Genomic DNA, 21,031 nt, shown 5'->3' on the forward strand with positions numbered 1-21,031 from the left:
GCTCATCAGACCCCCCAGCCCTGCGCAGCGGCGGGGAGCAGCTGAAGGGAACCTGCCATCTGGGTCCAAACTCGCCATGCCCCCCCCCATGCAGCGAGTTTGCCAGGCCTCAGCCCCTGTGGGGTGCAGGCGCCGTGGCGCCACAAGCCCCCAGCGCTGGCTCTCGGCTGGCAGCAGCAGCGGGGACTGGCACTGCCTCCGGCTCCGGGCAGGACCTTCCCTCCGGGCCCCATGGTGGGAAATCCCCAGCCCGGGCTGCGGGACCCCCCTGCTCCGGGCGGCTCTGCGCGTGAGCCCGCCACGGCTCAGCCGGAGCCAGGTCCTGTGCCCCGGGGCTCTGGGGTGCGAGGGGGGGAGCCGGGGAGGCCCTGGGGAGCAGCGCTCCCGGAGGAGCCGCTTCTGGATCTGGGGGGCTGCCAGGACTGGGAGGGACCCGGTGCGGAAGCCCCGGTGTGGGAAGCCGGGGCCGGGCACGGGCTTGGGAAGGGACCGGCCCGGGGGACCCGGTCGGGAACGGATGCAGCGTGGGGTGGCACCCCGGGACGGCCCCGGGCCGGGTCCCGGCTGTGGGTCCCGGCTCGGGGCAGCCCCGGCGCTGGGCCCGGCCGCGGCCCGCCCCGCTGGGCGGCGGCGGCGGCGCCTGGTTGGCCCGGCCGCTGTTACCGGGGCGCGGGCGGCAGCGCCAAAACCTTCCCCTGGAAACGGCGGCCGCGGCGCCGCCCCGCCCGCGCCGCCCGCCGCCGCCTGAGTGGCTGCTCCGCCGCCACCGCCCCCGGGGCGGGGCCTCCCCCGGCCCGGCCCGGCCCGGCCCGGCCCCCCGCCCGCGCCTGCCCCGGCCCCCTGCGGCGCCGAGCTGCCCGTGCGGCCCCCCGCGAACCCCACACCGCCAGGCCCACATGTCCCCGTGCACCGTGCCCCCCATGCGCCCTGCACCCCAGACCCACATGTCCCCGTGCACCCTGCACCCCAGACCCACAGTCCCCGTGCACCGTGCCCCCCATGCGCCCTGCACCCCAGACCCACAGTCCCCGTGCACCGTGCCCCCCATGCGCCCTGCACTCTCGGAGATCCTGCACCCCAGACCCACGTGCCCCCCCCACCCGTGCACCTTGCACTCCAGACCCACATGCCTCCCATGAAGCACCTCCCCACACCCTGCACCCCAGACCCCCATGCACCTTGCACCCCGATGCACCCTGCACCACAGGCCCGCGTGGACGCTGCCCCCCATGTAGCACGACCCCCATGCCCTGCACCCCCAGGACCCCCGCCCCCCCGGGGATCCCCGGCCGCCGCACAAGCCCGAACTTGTCCGGGGCGGGGCGGGGCGGGGCGGGGCGGTGACGTCACGGGGCGGGGCCCTGCCGAGAGCGGCGCCGCGGCGCGCGCTGCCAGAGCCGAGCGCGAACCGGTGCCGAGCGCAGCGTTCGCCCCGCGCCCGCACCGGACCCGCCGCCCCGCACGGTTCATGCAGCTGCAGTAAGCACGACACGATGGGACGGGACGGGACGGGACGGGACGGGACGGGTGGGGCGGCGCAGGGCAGCAGGGGTGAATGCAGCGGAGGGTCCCGCGCCATGGGGCGGGAGGGGGAATCGTCGGAGAGGTGCGAGCGCTGGGACAGCAGGAGGGCGGCATGCACTGGGGGTTACGTGCACGGGAAAAACGGCATGCTCGATGGGGCAGGAGCGGTCATCGCACGAGGAGGGTCGTGCTGTGGGGGCAGGACCGCTGCGTGCACCAGAGGAGTCCTCCAGTGGGGCAGGAGCGGTGCATGCACAGGGTGGACCGTGCTGTTGGGCAGGAGCGGTGCATGCAGCTGTGGGGTGCATCATTGGGGCAGGAGCAGTGCATGCATGGGACTGTGCTCTGGGGCAGGAGCGCTGCATGCGCGGGATCGGGCGGTGCTGTGGAGCAGGAGCGGTGCGTGCGGCGGCGGGGTGCAGCAGTGGGGCAGGAGCGCTGTACGCGCGGGACCGTGCCGTGGGGCAGGAGCGCTGCACGCGCGGGATCGGACTGTGCTGTGGGGCAGAAGCGGTGCATGCGGCGGCGGGGTGCAGCAGTGGGGCAGGAGCGCTGCACGCGCGGGGTCGGGCCGTGCCGTGGGGCAGGAGCGCTGTACTCGCGGGACCGTGCCGTGGGGCAGGAGCGCTGCACGCGCGCGATCGGACTGTGCTGTGGGGCAGGAGCGGTGCATGCGGCGGCGGGGTGCAGCAGTGGGGCAGGAGCGGTGCACGCGCGGGGTCGGGCCGTGCCGTGGGGCAGGAGCGGTGCATGCGCAGGACCGTGCCGCGGGGCAGCCCGGCGGGCCGTGCCCGGGCATGCCGGGGGGCCGGGCCGGGCCGGCGCGGCCGCTGCCCGCCGCGGTGCCCCGGGGCCGCCCGGTTTGTTTACAAACAGCGCCCGCCGCTAGGGCGCCCCCTGGCGGGCGCGGCGGGGCGCAGCAGGGGGCTCCGCCGGCGGGGGGGGGGCGGCTGCGCCGAGCGGTCCCGGCGCCCCCCCGACCGGCGCGTGCTTGTCCCCGCAGAGCCCCCCGGGCGCGATGGCCAGACCGCTGCGGGAGGGGAGCCGCGCCGAGCCGCCAGCCGCCCTGCCGGGGCACCCTGCCTGCCGGGGGGGGCCGCTGGCGCTGCCGGCCCCCCTCCGCCGGGGCTCCCTCGCCGCCGCGCCCCGGCTGAGCTGCGCCTGTCCCGGGGCCCCCCCCGCCGCCGCCGCCGCCGCCTTCGCCCTGTACCGCTGTGCCCCGGGGCGCCGGGATGCCCCTGCCGCCGCCGGAGCCCGGGGTGAGTGAGCCGCCTCGGTGGGAAGCACGGGGGCCGCAGGCGGGCAGCGGGCGCGAGGCTCGGCCTCGTCCCGGTCCCGTCTTCATCCCCATCCCGGTCCCCAGCCCAGCCCAAGCCCCCTCTGTATCCTTATGCCTGTCCCCATCCTTGACCCTGGGACGGCAGCTGGCACCAGTCTCATGCCCCCGGTACGGAGGCTGCCGCGCTCCGTCCGCCCCGTGCCGCCCTCGTGCTCGAGTAAACACCGCGGCTGCGCTGTGTGCCGGCGGCTTCCCGCCTCCGCCGGGCCCCGCGCGCCCGCGGCTGGCAGGAAGGCGGCTGCAGGCAGCCCGCAACGGCAAGCCGGGGCATGTCCCGCCCGGCGGCGGCGGCAGCCCCGGAGCCGGGAGCGCGGTGCGGGCCAGACGCCCCCGCCGTCCCCCCGGCTGCAGCGGCGGCGGGAATTGTTCTGGGTTTTCCTGTTGACGAGCCCTGGTGCCCGGCTGCGCTGGGCTCCGCATCCTGCCCCAGCCCCAGCGGGCCCCGCGCCAGCGCGGGCGGCAGGATGGCCGAGCCGTCGCCGGGGCTGCCGGGCATCCGCGGCCCCGGCCGCTCCGCAGCTCTGACCTCGCCGCTGCTGCTCTGCAGGAGGGTTTCGGCCCCTGGAGGACGACGGGCTGGAGGGGGAAGACCTGCCGGCAGAGCCGACCCGAGAGGCGGCCGTGCCCAACGGCCACGTGCCCGGCGAGCCGCCAAGCCTGGAGCAGGAGCTGGGAGCCCGCCTGCGCAGCCTGGGCGACGCCTTCCAGCAGGCGCACGAGCGGCAGGTGAGCCGGGGCGGGCGGCGCCAGCCGGCCTGGGGCTCGGCCCCGCGCGCGGGGGTGCTGGGGCTTCCCGGGAAACCCACCAGTCCCGGAGCTCGTCCTCCGTCCCCGTCCTCCCTCCCCAGAGGGAGTCCTGGTTTCTGCCCGCCGCCCCCGCTCCCAGGCAGGGCGGGAGCCCCGGAGTCCCGGCTCTCCGGCAGCCGCCCTCGCGTGCCCTGGCCTCGGCGGCGGCGCCCCGGCGTCCCATGACCCCCGGACTCCGCGCTGCCGCCGGGCAGCGGCAGCTCCCTCCCCCTGCGGAGCAGCCGGCTTGTTTGCGCGGGGAGGGAGCGGGTGCGGAGCCGCGGGCGGGCGCGAGCCAGCCAGCCGCTGACTCACAGCCTATAAATAGCGCCGCGTATATAAGGCTGGGAGCGAGCGCGAGCGCTCAGTGTGAGGGCGGGTGGCGGGGAGCCGGGGTGGGACTAGCCCTGCGCCTGCCAGCGCTCCCCTCCACCTCCGAAAATCGCAGCGCCGCCTCGCCGCGGGCAGGGCCGGAGCCCGAGCCAACCTCGGCGGTTGGAGCGGGCAGCAGCCGGGACGCCCGGCTTCTCCCCTCCCGGCGCCTGGCGGCCGGGAGAAGCGGAACTGGTCTCTGCGGCGGTGCAGTAGCGCTGACCCGTCCTGCTCTGTCCCCGCAGCACCAGGAGCGCCGGCGCCGTGGTGCCTTCTGGGGTCACATCTACCACTTCGTGGCGCAGCTGCTGAGGGCCCTCTACAACCTGCAGGGAGACGCGCTGCCCGCGCAGGAGCCGAACTAAGCTGCGCCGGGCTGCCGCGGGACGCGTGCCTACCAGGGCCGAGCCTGCCCTGTACAGACTGGAGCGAAAATGTAGCGCGGCCAGAGGCCCCTCCATGAACCAAAACCGCCTGGTGCTGTGACTCCTGCAGGGCCTCGTTTTTGCTGCATCCCCCCTCCCCGTGCTGGGCACTTTCTATTTATTTATTTATTGTTCTGCTGCGGAAGGCGGGTTGGGAGCCCTGGGCGGGGGGACGCCCGGGGAGGCCGCGAGCAGGCACGGGCCGTGGTGCTGGGGGCTGCGAGCGCTATTCTGCCGTCGCAGCCGCTTGGCTCAGCCCCGCGCGGCTCCTGTCCGGGATTCCCCTTCCCCGGCCTGCCCAGCCCTGGTGGGGGAGCGCTGCTCCCAGACGCAGCAGCAGCTCGGGAACGTGGGTGGGTGGGCGGGTGGCTGTAGTACTTTGTACATACTGTATGTTGGATCTGTACATAGATGGGAGGTGTGGGGAACTGTACATTATACATACTGGGCAGCACTGTGTACATAGGGGAAGGAGGGGAGACTGTACATTTGGGAACACACCTGCTGTACATGATCAGTTACTTTTTTGTACGTTTCTTTTCAATAAAATGAATTTAAGCAGATGGTTGTCCTCTGCACCCGGGGGGGGGGTGGGTGGAAGATATCATGGCAGTGGGTCAGCTGTCTCAAGAACCGAAAGTCACAGGGCTCTCCACCACGGTGCTGAGGATACTCCCAGCACCGAACACACAGGGACACGGCCGCAGCGGCAGCTTCACTTCCTCCTGCGATGCAGGGCAGGGTGTTCTGCCCCAAGGAGGCAGTTTCTCTCTACGCCAGTCCCTGGCAGAGGGGGCAGCCCTGGTATGGTCCTCTCCCTGGAGGAGGCCAAGATGAGAACTTGGCCGTTCTCCTCGGATCTGGAGTCAAACTTGCTATGCTAGGCCCCTCCCTACTAAGTGGTACTAAGCAGGGCTATTTTGACACCAATTACTTCCAAAGCTAGAGACAGGAGCAGCAGGCTAGCGCCCTCCATGTCTCCCCCCAGGCCCGTGGGGCTTCCCCACTGGGTGCTCTGGTGACACACACACACACACACACACACACACACACACACACACAAGAAAGACCAACAGTATCATGCTTTGAACACAGAAGGCTGTGCTGCCAGGTGAGCTGTGCTGCTCAGATGACCAGTTAAGGCCCCAGTCCTACAAAGAGGGAAGTGCAGTCCCACAGGATTCCTTGCCTGTTTGCATCTTTTCTTTCTGCCAGGCCAGGGCTTGGGTTGGCTCAGCCTTGGCAGGATAAACTAGGCTGGGCTCAGACTTTCTCCTACCTGCATGCAAGCGACACCCAGCCCACAGAGCAGTGGGTCACCTCCAAATGCAGAGCCTGGAATAAACCACTTTGGAAATAAGATTTTATTAAACAACTCAAAAAACATACAGAACAAGTCAGATGACCGCCATGCCCTTCTCCCCCCAGATTTGACCTAAGGAAACTGTTAGCACAGCTCTGAGAGGGAGTCACTGTCCTATCCTCTTCAGGGCTCTCCTTGCAGCAGGATGCACACTGCCTGGTTCAGGGATAAAACCAGCAGCAAAGACTGGGAAGTGCCCAAGCCTGATGCTGACTTGGACTGGGGGGCTCCCAGGGCAACCGACTGAGGGCAGCCCTGGACTCACTTGGGGCCCAGGCACTCCACAATCCCATTCCCTTTGATGCCATCGAAGAAGAAGAAGTTGTTGTGGGGTGGGTCCCGCTGAGACAGGGCCTGGGGGAAGGAGGAGAGTTGGTTACTAGAACAATCAGACCCATCCATGAAAAAAAAAACTGGCCCAGCACCACAGCCAAGCCTGCAGGTCCCTCACACTTCATCCGCCAGGCAGCACGGAAGCCCAAATCCCCCCCAAGCATTGCTGCTTGCTGATAACAAGGCAAGGGTCACAAGTTATTTCAGAGAAACCTCAGCCACAAAAGGACCTGGGGGGGACTGGCTAGGAAACAGCACCTCCTTGCGCAGCAAGCAAGGCCTGCAGGTGAAAGCAGGTGCCCCAGGGGCCACGAGCATCGTGACAAGCCACGCTGGGGGCTTTCCACCTGTGGAGAACCCAGGGTACACCAGGGTCTGTGAGCCAGGCCTGTGCCAGTTGAGGGAGGGAAGCGCTGTTCCCTGCCAGAGGGGTGCGGCTATGCTGGAGTGACATTAAGAGTCTGCCGACGAATGAAGGCTTTTATCAGCCCGGAGCAGAGGCCCTGGGATTCTGGAGACAGAGCCCAGCTCCTCTTCGCACTGCTCCCCACCCTCCCCAGCAGGCACATCCTCATGCCCATGTCACTGCAGAACAGGCACCTGCTGCTGCAGGGGGCATGAAGCAAGCAGGATCCCTGGCCCCCAGCAGCAATGCAGGAAGTCAAGTCTGCGCTCTCAGCACACCTCAAGCCACTTCAAAGTGTGGCCGCTGAGGATGCTGGGCCCAGAGGGCAGGGGGAAGCAGCGTGAGGCGAGGGCAGAGGACACTGTGCTTCCACCGAAGCAGCGCCGGACAGGGATTGCAAACACGCCCAGTGACAGGAATCCACAGGGCTGCGTAAGCCTCGCCATCAGAAACGGGACCCTGGCCCACAGCCGTGCAAGGCAACGGGGAGGGAGTCAAGGCTGGGACCACATACCCTCTGCCTGACCCCTCCTCTGGCAAGGCTGCAAGGCAGGTGCTTCCCAGGAAGCAGGTCTGGGGGGAGCAACGGACCAGAAGGAAGACCATGTGCTGACCCAAGCCTTCCTCATGGGCTGTGGCTGGCCAGCCCAACCATGTCACTGCAGCCCAGAACGAACCAGGGAGAGCGCAGACCCCACGCCCCGGACAGCCTCCTCCACCCTGACAGGCATTGCCTCCCCAGAAAGCTGCTACCTTGACAACCTCCTGCCCCAGGACTCCTCCGACCACTGCACACACAGGAGCCATTTCAGAGAAGCAGTAGCTGGAAGGAATAAAGGCAGAGTCAACAACTAGAGTCTGGATGCCAAGGCTGTTCTGACTTCCCAGACAGAAGGAAACACCAGCCACAAATGCGACTTCTAGCAAAGTAGAGCAAGCACTGGGAGAAGCTTCTCAGTCTAACTGAGCAGGTCCCAAAGACTGAGGTTTCTCAGCAAGGACAGAATGCAAGAGGGGCCTCATGACTCAGATCTCTGCCCCAAGTCCAGCCTCTGGGACCGGTGCTACAACCATCACTCTTCTACAGGGTCAGGCAGAGACTCGGAGAGCAGCAGGACCCTCGGGCAGAAGTTGGCAGGGCCGGTGCACCTTGCTTGCAAGATGATACTGAGAAGACACAGAGTTTGGGACTTTGAACATGATGGGGACAGAGAGGAGGCGGGAAGCCAGCTGGACCGAGCCAGGCACCCTGTCGAGGTGTAGTCGGAGAGGGATACACCAAGGCAGCTTCCGCCCCAAGCTCTCATTAGACACACATGCATCCCATCCCAGCCCCCCGCATGCTTTGTGTGACCCTGCTAAAAATAGTGCCCTTGAAATGTCTGCCCTGTGCCCAGGACACATTCTCACCATTCTTGATGGTACACAGCGGCCCACGGGGTCGACATGCAACTCCCAGACGTGGGGCAGCCGGGCGGCATGTGGCAACATGCAGGCGGGGAGCGGGAGTTCCCAGCCACGGTGAATGCGTGTGGGCGAGACAGACCCTCCCAGGCCCTGCACCAAGGGGCACAGAATCACCAGAGCCTGCAAATACCCCTGTGCTGACACCACTTCCCAGTGTCACAGCGAGGACACAGAGCTCCCTGCCCCAGGGCTGCCGCAACAGCCACGAGAGATGCTGCTAGGACAGGGCCTTCCCTATTCCAGGGTACACTACACTATAGCCCCACGACCCCGCGGAGCTGTCTGGGATTGGGCCCAGCCCATACGTAGCTACTCAGGGTCCCACAGTCAGTCTGGCAGAACAGGCTGGTGTCTGGCCCTCGTTCAAGCCAGTCTGACAGGAGTAGCAGGGACAGCGTCACGCACCGTCTGCTTTTGGCCCACAGGACGGCACCAAGGCCTTGGGAAAGGAGGTGGACCTCTTCCAACAAGCCATTAATCCCTGCTGGGGTGTGACGCCCTGGCCTGCACAGTGAGGTGGAACCGGCAGTGCGCAAGATGACCCAGAGTAAAGGCAAGGACATACAGCCCTCACACGCAGGCAGCTCAGCCAGACAGCTCAGGTCACTGGCGATGCCGAACCTTGGCGCTCAGCACGATTCGCAGCGAGCGGGGGAGGATCAGCGCACAGTGCCAGGCCAGAGCCCCAAGAGGCGAGCATCCTGCACACCCACCCTGGGAGGGGAGCCATGCCTCCCACATGGCAGGAGAGCACTGAAGTCTGCCTCACAAGGAGGACGAACTTTCTCTTCCTTCTGACTCCCCGAGGGTCCCCGCCAGGGGAAGCTGCATCATCAGGACTTTCTTATGGAGACATCAGTCCAGTAAGGCCCAGGCAGGAGAAAACACAGCTCCTTTTGAGGGTCAGATCCTTAAAAGTAGACTGATGTCCTCCCATGGGATGCCTAGTGCTGTTCTGAAAGGCTCGTGGTGAACCAGGTATCAGACAAGGAACCGAAAACTGCCTGAACTCCTACACCATTGAGCACAGCTCCTGGCAAGCCACTCGGAAGTAACAATCCCAGCCACCCCCAGAGCCAGTGGCTGGTGATGTGCCAGGGACACGACCATTTGCCACTAGCCACAGCAGGCTGGGCTCTCCTCATCCCACACTGCTACACTCTACACACCTGATGAAATCATCTGGCAGAAGGTCCATACTAACACCCAGCGAGTCCAGCACATCACTGCGGATCTGGAGCAGCAGCTTGGAGTCCTCGGCGTAGCTCTGTGGCAAAGGATCTCGGCCTTTATCTGTCCGAAATTTCAGCAGCACTGGGAGAGGGAGACAGTGTCACAGCTCTGACCCACATAAGCACAGCTAGTTACCCCAAGGAAAAGCATCCATCTCAATTTCTCCGATTGGGCTTCCAGCCAGTGACTCCACCGGATTGCTGTCACCATCCCAAGCCCTGCTACTTTTGGGGTACAGGATTCCCCAGGGAACAAAGTCTCCAATCACGGTCACACCAAGCAATATCTCACACCACAACAATCCAAGGCAGCTCTGATCAGGTCAGATGGGGAATGCTGCTGACATGCTGGCCTGCCTCATAACTGCGATAACGGCCTCACCCTGCGGACAAGAAAAGCCCTGGGTTTGCACATTTCTGTGGAGCAGCAGGTAATGAAGCTGAAGAGACAGGCTAGGCCCCAAGATGCATCTTCCAAGCCCCAGCAGATCTAGGGGGAGAGCAGTGTTTATTTGGGCCCTGTGCCCACTGCTGGCTCCATGCATCCGGGTGAGGAGTGGAGAGGCTGGCACTCTGCAGATGCCTGCCTGACCACATCTGAGGGGAAGCGAGGGGGCTGCTGGGAGAGCTGCCAAGAAGCCCAGTGCGCTTGCCATGAGCTAGGGAAAAGCAAACAGGAGCAGCAACTTCACGTCTTTCTTTTAGGAGCATCAGCACTTCTTAGTTGGCTGTAGGTCAAAAGCAGAGGACACCTCCTACACAGAGCCAGCACCTTGGGAGAGCAGCAGGGACCACAGAGATGGCCGAAAGCCCAGTTAAAGGGACTTTGACTAAAAATTAAGTTAGGCAGCTGATTAGCTTCCACAGCAGAGTTGGAGGGCAACTTCGGAGTCCGCTGCCCCCATTCTGGGCTGTCACGCTGAAACAGCTGTCCAAGCCACAAAACAGTGCACCGGGTCTCCCCAAAGGGTGCAGTACAGTCACACATTCACTTGCCCATGCTCTAAGCTGGAAGCTACCTTAATGCAGTGTTCTGCCCACCTAACAGAAAGCTTCCGTAGCCAGCACAAGCCCATGAAGTGCGCTCCAAACCTTTCCTGTGTGGGGAGGAGACAGGCTCCAAAACACTCAGGATAGCTCAATGACGCTTGACTTTCCACAGATAACTTAGGAGACACCCACAACCCAAACAGAGCCTAGTAAACTAGCAGAGGGGCCAAGAACTTATGGCAAGAAAGGGAGACAAGTCTGAGCCCTGAAAGGCACAGCCTTGGTTCCCTCCCTGCCCACAGCATTGCTGTGAACCCATCTCTCCTTGTCTGCCCACATGAGGGACTCGCTATGTCCCCTCTGCTCAGGGGAAAGCAGGGCTACTACAAACCTGCAAGCACCAAACCTCACCAGAAAACCCTGCTTCACCAAGGCTGCAGCCTGTTCAAGCCCTGCCACCAGAGCCAGGTATGCTGGAGGGAGAGGGCAACAAGCAAACCACACGATGGGGCTGAACTGTGCCCTTGGGGCTGGTGGGGCACTTCCGTTCCAGGGAGAAGGCTGTTTCCAGTCGCCCAGGTATTTTTAGCTCACTGCAGTTATGGTAAACTCGCAATAACCTCAAAGCCAACAAATCAAAGCTAGCTCTTGCCACAGGAAGCGTCTCGTGCTCACTCGCTGAACAGAGCTTGGCACTTCCCAGGCAGATTTTAGCACTGATGGGGAGTGTCCACCTGGTCTTGCAACAAGCTGACATCAGACAAAGATGACAGCATGAAAAGGCAGAGAGAGGCAGTCCTGCCAAATGCACAGATCTGCATAGAATACACAGCTTTGCAAGGGGGTACAGAGCTCTTTGCATCCCAGGATGGGGAAATGAGACACAGGGAATAGATGAGCCTTCTCAAGGCAGTAGGAACCACACATACTAGTGAACAGGTCACTGCTTACCTTGGAGCAGGAAGTAATCCGGAGTGGTGCGTTTCAGCGCTGCCTTTGCCTTCTCACTGCTCCAGTCAACAGCCAGGGCCTCCTTAAGTTGGCAGAAAACCACCCGCTGCAATGGGAGAGCGAGTGCATCGGTGGGGGGGGCTAACAGAGAGGAGCCCTCTCAGCCTCTGCCAAAAGCCCTGAGCAAAGCTCTGGGCAGCTTTCCAGTGTGTCCTCCCCTGTCAAGGCAACCCTGCACAGTGGGGCCAGACTGGACCACATTGCTCAGGCTACTCCTATTTCCACAGCCCTCATAAATCTCACAAGAATGTGTCTCTTCTGGCACTGCCCGGTTTGCCAGGGGTCCCCTCCAGCACCCACCAGCTGCTATTCCTCAGCTTGCTCCTACAGGCCTGCTTTTGCTTCCCTGCTCCTGCCGCATTACTCCCTGTCTGCTCAATGCAGGGCCTGTCCCATGTGTCAGTACCTACCCCCACAGCCCCCTCTCCCCAGCGCTAGTGGATTCAGTGCCGCAGACCCCACGGGACATGCAGTCTGGTGCAGGGGGCTGTTGCTGCACCAGGCCAGGAAACCATGTGGTGGGGCTGTTGAGTGGCAGAAATGGTTTCAGTGCTCCATTTGGTGGTGCCACAGCCCAGGCTTGACAGCACAAGGGTCTCTTTGAGATGAGGTCAGTAAATTAAATGCTAGTGAGCAGCAATGCAAGGGCTGAGAACAAAGGCTGCGTTCTTCTCCCCTTTGTCAGCACTAGGGCATGACATGCTGCTGCTTGTTTGTGTTGGCCTGTCAGTGTCTGGCCAATGGGGCAGGCCAGCTCTCGTGTGCATCCCCTGTTCAAGTCGGCAACTGGACGGCAGGCCTGCCGAGCAAGGCTATGCCTCATGTCCCATATGGAGACGAGCACAGGAGCCAGGTCACGAGCTGGTCTGCAGCAGCGAGAGCACATGCCTGCCCATGGAAAGATAATCAGCTTTTTCATGTAGCTTCTGCCAGAGGGCAGGAGGGGGACAGAAGGAGACCAAGACTACCCAACTCTTTGTGCATTTGCACAGCACGCTGTCCTCTGCATCCATCCATCGCATAAAGCCCTAGAACCACATCTCTGCAAAGCTTCTGGGTTGCAGCCCAACAGCAGAATGTTTCAGTGACTCATTCTCCTAATTAAAACATTTTAAGGTAATGATAACCAGTCCTCAGAGTCTTAGCCAGCCTTTAGCTTAGCCCAGGATGGAGTTTACAAAGCACTCTATGTTGGCCTAACTCCAGAGTCTTTAGAAACACCAACATCAATCCTCAGAGGCACTAAACAAACAAAGAAGGGAGAACCTAAACTAAGGTTTGAAACTCTCACTGACACAAACCCCGCTTGGAAGACCTGCTCTTGGAAGTCACTGATCAGACCACAGACGACCAGAGAAAGGTCTAGCAAAGCCCACTCTGCAAACCAGAGCCCAGGCCCCTTCCTGGCATGCAGCACTAACCCCAGTTGTTGCGTTCCACCTCACTGCTCCATCACTTCGACCTACACACATCCCTAACTCAATCAGCAGGAATTTGTGGACCTTGTCTCCCAGCAGTGATCTATCAGATCATCCTCATATTCCAAATGCCAGACTGTTACAGCACACCACGGGCTCAAAGTCACTCAGGAGGTGCAGGAAGTGGCAATGCTCCACAAGACTTTTAGTTCCATACTCCATAGAGCTTGTTCAAGGCACTGGCATCTCAGAAACTATCTGCAGGAATTCGCTGTATCTTAAACCTGAGCCCGTAATGCTCGGAATCACAACCCCAATTGTGGGAGGGAGACAGCTGGCTTGAACGGCATCTGGGGAATATTCCCATACCTTCCAATCCAGCCCAGCGTGGGGGGAAGCTGCACCGAACACCCTGTAACTGACAGGCAAGAGAAAGGGACACAAAAGGCCATTAATCTGCTGGCTCAGCTTGCATTCTCCTCATAGCCAGATAAAGTAGAGGGGATTTCCACTCTGGGGCCAGCAAGCACTTACTGCCCTGTTAAACTTCCAGCTGCGAGACCAAAACAATGCCCAGGCCGGAGGCATTTGAATGTGAAAGGCTTTGCTTTGGAGCAGATTCCCCTGAAGACATGGAAACCCTTCACACCCAGGCCACAAGTCACACTTACAAGGGAGCTCAGCTATCAGTTGACAGCAGCAACAATGCAGCTTTTATGGCCTCTCCATTTGGGTGCAAAGACCTTGCTGACACACAAAAGCTGGAGCCCCTAGTTAAGGCTGTTTCTACTCCCCTTCCCCCACAAAGGCAGTTTCACCAGTATAAAGGTACTTTATACCAGTACAGCCACAACCATACAGGAAAGAAAATGGCCTTTACTGAGGTGAGAGCAGTCACACCAACAGTGGTGTCATCAGTGTTGGTAAGCGTCCACATTCAACATAGCTCCAGAGTCCTAAGATGCTGCTGAGTAAGCTGAACCTCATATGCACACACAATAACTATATTTGCACAAAATTTTCACAGTAGCTAAAACTGCCCCCCCAAACTCCAAGATGATCCCAAAAAATGAACACTCGGCCTCCACAAAGCACCATGAATTTATCACTTGCCAACAAGGACTAAACAGCAACACAGATCCCACTCATGTCACACATGAAACCCACCCAGAATGTCTGAAAGCCTCATCTCTCCGTCCTATCCATCATGAGGAGGCTGAAAATAGCCTATTCTGGTAGTTCAGCTGTAGAATAACCCTTCTGTTGTCCCCAGGGCAAACCTGCATGCCCCAAACTCTTCTTTCCACTTCCCAAACCATCTCCTTGCTTTTGCCTCAGGGGACATAAGATACAGGCATGCAACACACCACTCTAGCATATGGCTATCTGCAGGTATAAAGCTTCCTTCTGCCTTGGCCTCACAGCTCTCTACAGAAACTCTTCCACGTACCTTTTTCACCATGGTTGTCTCCGATGAATCAAGCTTGGCTTTCTTGGTGTCCGGCCCATCTTCCACTCCTTGGCTGACTTTGGTGACCTTGGTCTTCTCTCTATAGAAAGGGGAGGAAAAATTCATCAGAGCTACTCTCTGGCAGGAAGGAGGCCAAGATCTGCACTCACTCTGCTGCTCAGTTGCAAAGGGCAGATTTAGCAGATGCTTAGCATCTTTCAGCGGAGCCTGTAAGATTTAATGGCTGCAGAGTCCAGAAGCAGGCAGCTTCCCCAATGGGGCAAAGGCTATGGCAAACAAAACATAAGCCCAGCAGAGAAGTTTTGTGCAAACAGACCAACTCACAGCAGGAATGGTGTGACAACCCAGACACTTATAGCTCTGGGCACAGCTTTTCTAGTGCACAGCACTGGCTATGCCACACACACTGATCCTCATCACAGACCTCCTATGACCTTTCTGCACACCTGGTTCTCCTCTTACCACCTGCCCAGTCTAGGCCCCAAAACCAAGACTCACTCCACAAACTCATGCTCCCCCAGGTCGGCAAACATATAGCCATGGTAACCGAAGACATCGCCAGTGAAGAACTTGATGCTATTCTTGTGGCAAATCTGGTCAATCTTCACCATAACATCCCGGGAGCAGCACGTTAGGCAGACCTGCAGGAACAGAGTCATTCTTCTTAACAGAAGTTGAATGTTTACCAACTTGTACCCCCTCTCTCCCTAGGTGAGCCACTGTGGGATTATTATTCCATGCTGGGATGTGAAATCTTCCCTCCCTTCCTGGACAGTTGGGAAGGTTTCAGGTAGAATTGTCATTTCATTCACAGTGGGACACTGAACAGTGCTCAGAGCAATTATCAATTTTCCTTCCTGTCACACTAAATTCTGATGAAAACGATGGGTAATTCCAGGAGCCTCCTCTCCAGGGATAATTAGAAGGTTAGGGGTAGCAGAATCAAGTTTCCAGACAAAGCACGATGGTTCCTGCAGGCAAGAATTTGGCAACAAGCAGATATTTCAGATATTTTCTATTTAATTGAAATTCGGGGCCTGCCCCACCTGGGAACTGAGCAGGGTACATACCCTCCAACAGCTTCCTACAGGGGCACACTCACAAAATAGTCAGATCTTTATGTTCCATTTAACGGCTCTGTTTGCTGTAAGCACAATCCCTTACGTTCTTCCCCTCCATCTGCCAGCATCAGGGCTGACACCCTGCAGTCAACCAGAGAAGACAGGAATGGGCAGTTGATTCATGTGAGCTGTGAGACCAGGATGTGCTCTTTGTTCTCCCAAGACAGTTCACTTTCTTTCTTTCAAAGCTGCTGCCTGATTTTCACAATCCAACAGGAGCACAGAATTGGGAAAACATGCACACTGCAATTACTAGAACCACTATCACATCACACCCAGAAAGCTGTCAGCAGGCAGCCACTGTCTGATGCAACCTACAGAGACCAGAAGGGGAACAGATGCCATTTATGAACAGTCAGCCAGACCAACCTGTAACTGCAGCATTACAGCTTGTGCTGAGAAGTAGCTGAACATGCACACACTAACCAAGCCATTCTGCAAGCTCAACTGTGTAAGGCTCAAGGATACACAACCCAATATTTTACGCTCAAAACTTTGAGCTAATGTAACCACTCCTGTCTAGAACAAAAAGAGCAATTAGCAAGGTATTAATGATCCTTTAATTAAGATCTGTATTGTTCTGATTGCTCTGAAATTCTTTTTTATTCCCTCACCATTTAGTCTCTGCTCTCCTTACAAGGTTGTGCCAGTTCAAAGCTTTTTTCTTGAGTCCAGCATATCAGTACAAACCACTATGAAGAAACATTTTTACAGATGTGAATGTGCCTTGGCAACTCAGCGTACAACTGAATTGTAGCTAGTTTTAAACAAACACGGGAGCGTTTATACAAGCACTTGTACCACCTCAGTCAAACCAGTTCAAGATAACTTAAGTCCAACCAATGCAGCTTAACTGTAAGTCAACAAATAGTAAGTCTCTCTTCCTCCCATCTTTCTTTCCCCCATGGCACTTACTGCATCGAATTGGGTGAAGAACTCTTCCGGCTTGTTCTCCACACTCTCAGGGTCAGCCTTCACGTCCACCATGGGATTGAGATTCTGCGCCCGCTCCAAAGATGCTTCAGCTCTATTGCGGCCCAAGGAACCCACAGGGATCAGGAACTGAGCTCTAGTGTCCTCTGGAGAAACCTCAAATAGGAGAAAACAGAGAGGTGAGTCTTCCTGGTGCTGTAAATCGTTCCCAGAATCACACAGGGCAACACTCACAGGAGTATTACAGCAGATATATCATAAACAGGAACTCACACATCTGAAAGGGGACCCATGCTATCCTCACAGCAGGAATATTAAAAGGTTCAGAGAAAAGTTGAGAGTCTCATTAGGAGGAAGGATACAGGGACAGGACCACTACCTTCTCCAGGAAGGAAAGGCAAGTTTGAGGTTCTTAAGATGGTACCATTCCAGTATTATTGCAGAGTGACTGCTTGGATCCCTCCTTCCATGTTCTCCCTTCATAACCCTTCAATTGCACTAAGTACTCATCTCTGCTCCAAGAACAGGTATCTCCATGTCCCCTTTTCAGAGGAACAGGCAGGACAGACAGCGGGCAGCACCCCCACATTTTTGCTCTCCTTGCTCCCAGGCTAATTCTCAGAGCTTGCGAATCACTTTGCCCGCTCCTGAGCTCAGAGCTCCCTCTTGTGCCTGATGAGAGGCCAAGCTACCACTGCGGACACCACAGATGCAGCAGGCTTGCACTGCGACCTAGCGGCTGTGCTCGCAGGAGAAACGAGCGGCTGCAGCTGAGGCTCCTGTGCAACTGCCCTGCTCTGCCTGGCCCTGCAGCAGCCAGTACTACCACAAGCTCACACCAGAAACACTGTGCATACAAAATCCCTCAAATATTCATCTCTCAGACCCTGCTGAAGGCTCTGAGTGTAAGCTGAGCAGCTTACACATCCTTGCCTGTGCCTCTTCCAAATGCAGAGGAGGGTTTCGTATGCTGTGTGGCACCTATGAATTTCAATCATGCCTGGGCTTCCCACCTCCTGAGACAGCAGTGTGAGCTGTGGGGCACAAGGCTCTGGACCATGAATGGAAACCTGCTACACAGCTGACAGAGACAGACTAAACGCTCAACCACAGACTCTATTTAGAGGCCTGAGCTCCATGTAATTTGAGGCAAGAGTGGACCCCTACCTGCCTTTCACACACTGTTACACTCTGTTAAACACCTGCAAAGCGCTAGATAAACACAGAAAGGGGCTGCTCAGACCAAGATAGAAGGGAGAGGCCTGGGTGGAGACCTGCTAGAGAAAGGCTATGAGCCCCCAGAAATAAGCGTGAGATTTTGAGAGTAGGCCTCTCAGATCAGAGTACACAGCCACATGTGTGCAGGCAAGGTCATCCAAAAGCGGAGGAACTGGGGAGGCTGCGGTTCAGCCTTCAGCTTGACAGAGGGCACATGAGTGCAGTCTGCTTAGGTCTCTCTCAAATTTAGCTCCACGGCTGTCACAAGGAGACACACCGACTGCAAGTGTACAGGTATGGGATTCTCTCTACAGACACTACATTGCTCCCCAGAAAAGACACACACCCCACAACAAAACACCTACTCCGGAAAGCAGTGAACGAGTCCTCAAGTGCAGACACCCTACCAGTTGCCAGCAGGCTTTGGGAGCTTTGCAAACCATACCCTCACCCCCTGCTGACCAGCTTTGCAGCCACAAGAAAGAGAGAAGCTGGAAGCTCCCACCTGCTGATGGTCCAGCATGGTCAGGCCTTTGACACCTGCCAGGATGAGATTCTTTGCCACTTCTGCTCCAAGGCCTTTCATCCCCACCAGCAACACCCGGGAAGCTCGTAACCTGCAGTGAAAACACTTGGTCAACATTAACGGCTTCATTAGAGGACCATGTTCCCGGGGGAAGGAGAATCAACCACAGCACTCGCAGACAAAACACAACAGGGCAACAGAGGAAAGCTGTGCGAGCAAAGTAGCGTCCCTGACACCACAGATGCTCTACAGCCTCTGAAATCACCATCATCTCCCACCTGGGAAAACATAACTAAAAGGAGGCAGATATGAATGCTGGGCATTCACAGAAGCCTTGAGTTGTGCAGAAAGTAGAGCTACAGCCAGATATTCACTTGGCGCAGGCAGAACGGGAGAAACCCATGATCATTAGAGGAGAGCCAAACACGTCTGGTAGGACCTGAAAATTTTACAGCAGCATCATCAGGGAAAAGAACAGAGGCAAATTTAACTGTGATACCTGATATGGAAGAAAAGGAAATGAGATAGGAGCAGCTGGGAGTCAGTAAATTTAAATAAGTCACAGAAAAGAGACTATTTGCAGTAAAAGAAAGACTAAAACCAGTATTTACTGATAAAGCCTTGTACCACTTTTCAGGGAACAAGGGGTGGACTCACAGGTTCACTAGAACACCACAGTCTGAGGTTCCTAATAGCAAATTCTAGTAGTCCAGCTGGTACCTTGGCCTCATCCTTACTCACCAAAGATGCACTGGGTTACATGGTGACTGATTTAGATATATATATAATTAATGGAAATTATTTCTTTGCAAATAATTATCATGAGATCAAGTTATGTAAGCAATTTCAAAATTTTCAGAATACCTGAATGCTGTACTTCACTCACTTTTAAATTAATTTAAATAATTTTCTTCTTATAATTCTTTTGATTGACTAGGCTGCATTGTTTTTCTAACAACATCAAGTTTATTCAGACTGTCTTAATAAGTAATCATCCAGAATGTTAAGCAGAGTGGCACCATCACATAGCTCAGCTAAGCCAGGAGGTCACTGACAGGTGCTTTTTGGCCTCATGGTCTATTTCCATGCTTGTTTTCACTCTGCATCTAGCAGCACCATTACATTTGTGCCCATGTTTCTGGTCCATTCCATCTTCTCCCAAAGACACACTATTGCAACTTTCAAGGTTAACATCTAAGAAATTTAAAACTGGCAGAAACCCGGACAGACTACAGAAGAGGACTGTAAAGATAACCTGAAAGCTGAAGAGACCTTACAAAGAAGATATGGGCTGAATAAGAGGCTCTTTCGCAGAGAAAGAGCCAGAAACCAGCAGGTGGAAGCAGATGCCTGGCAATCCCAGTTGGGAATGAATGAAAAGACTTTAACAATAGACACTAAGTAGCGGAACAGACTCTCTTGCAGATACGGTCATTATTTTTGTTATCTTCAACTCAAGGAGGCAAAATTTTCACTAAATGTCAGGCCCAAGTTTGAGTAACATTTTCCAACTTGAACTGTGCAGAAGGCTGGAAATAGTGCAGCCCTGAGGATCTAGGACACACTAAGGGGCACAGCTTAAGCTCTCACCTGCCTGCTGCTAGTGAGACTGCATGTGGCTGGAGAATCAAGCAATCTCCCAGGCAGTTGCCAGCCAGGGCTCCCACACCTTTGTCAATACTGCCCCAGATGCATGATGTGTGCACAGGCAGGGCAACTGGCCCAGGATTTCCAGAGAGGAGGTTTAAAACTTCTCATGGGGTGCAAGCAGCAGCACAAAGATCAACCTCTCATGCTGGACCACTGTGGGGTTTCTCCTGCCCCTCTGACACTGTCTCCCTGAGCATCTCTTCCCACTTCACCATCCTATATCCTGCCCTACCACCTCCTGCAACACCAGCCACTGCCCCCCCCCCACTTCCTTCCTGGAGCCCCCATTTCCCAACACCCTGGTACCCCAAGCCTCGGCCCCCATCTCCCGCTGCCACAACCCCATCTCCTCCTCCTTCAGCTCTCCAGAGCCCTGAGACCTCTAGAGACCTTACAGACCTCCACAAACCCCAATAGACCTCGTGTGCCTACACACTCACTGTCGGCTATACAAACCTTTCCCAAGCCCCCCAAACCTCCTGCTGACCCCCCACAGTAGTTGTGGTCACTGCAGAAGGCCCTACAGGCCCCTCACACTCTGCAGGGCCCCACAACCCCACTTAGGGCCTCCCTAGGTCCCTATACGCCCCTGCCAAGCACTCTAAGGACCACTTAACCCATATAGGCCCCCAGAACAGCTACAGATCCCCCCCATAAAACACGGCAGAGCCCCTCACAAACCCATACAACCCCCCAAACACTGTAGAGCCCTTCTAAATCCCTACAGAGCCCCCCTCACACACTGTAGGACCACCACAAACCCATGCTGCCCCCCCAAAATGCTGCAGGCCCCCCTAAACACATAGAGGGCCTCCAAAACGCCCCCAAGCCATTCAGCGCCCCTCCAAACCAACAACCCCCCCCCCTCAAACGCCGTCGGGCCCCTCAGCGCCCCCCAGCCCAGCCCGTACAGGCCCCCTACAGGGCCCACCCCCACGACGCCCCCGTCAGGCCCCTACAGCCCCCCCGCCCCGAGCTGCCCCCCGCCTCGCTGACCGCTTCTGGGCCTCGAGCCCCCAGAGCCGGATCTGCCGGTCATACTGCGCCGCCTCCTCCTCGCTGATGCCGCCGGGGCCGCCCTCCTCCTTCTCCACCATCCCGCCGCCGCCGCCTCACGGCCGCCGCGCCGCGGCGGCGCCCCCTGGCGGCCCGCGCAGGCGCCGCGCGGGGCCCGGCACCGCGGCGCGCCGGAGGAGGGAGGGGGGGCCGCCCTGAGCGCCAAGCAGCCCCCGCCGCCCCGCGCCCTCGAATCCCCCCGGAGAGCCGTTCCAGGGGCTCGTTCCTTCCAACATCCCTCTGAGAACTGGGGCAGCCGCCGCGCTCGGACTCGCAGCCGCCTCTTCCGCGCTCGCTTGCACAGCTTCCCCCCCCTCCCGCCGCGGCGCACTTGGTTCCGCCGCACCTCTTCGGCACATTCCGACATCGCTCGGCTTCGCTCGGAAAGTT

General features: G+C 58.4%; 1 protein-coding gene across 1 annotated transcript; it reads right to left on the minus strand.

Annotated features, from left to right (window-relative positions):
- Window positions 1–5,795: 5,795 nt before the first annotated feature.
- On the minus strand, window positions 5,796–20,721 carry SAE1 (SUMO1 activating enzyme subunit 1). The gene is made up of 9 exons (XM_062598289.1): window positions 20,582–20,721; window positions 17,915–18,026; window positions 16,174–16,347; window positions 14,636–14,778; window positions 14,117–14,216; window positions 11,189–11,294; window positions 9,185–9,329; window positions 7,302–7,371; window positions 5,796–6,163 (listed from the first exon to the last, which is right to left on the minus strand). Exons 1-9 carry the CDS (start codon window positions 20,680–20,682, stop codon window positions 6,071–6,073), a joined length of 1,044 nt encoding a protein of 347 aa, XP_062454273.1. The 5' UTR covers window positions 20,683–20,721; the 3' UTR covers window positions 5,796–6,070.
- Window positions 20,722–21,031: the final 310 nt, after the last annotated feature.

Source organism: Rhea pennata, chromosome 32 (genome assembly GCF_028389875.1).
Source record: "Rhea pennata isolate bPtePen1 chromosome 32, bPtePen1.pri, whole genome shotgun sequence".
NCBI classification, from domain to species: domain Eukaryota; kingdom Metazoa; phylum Chordata; class Aves; order Rheiformes; family Rheidae; genus Rhea; species Rhea pennata.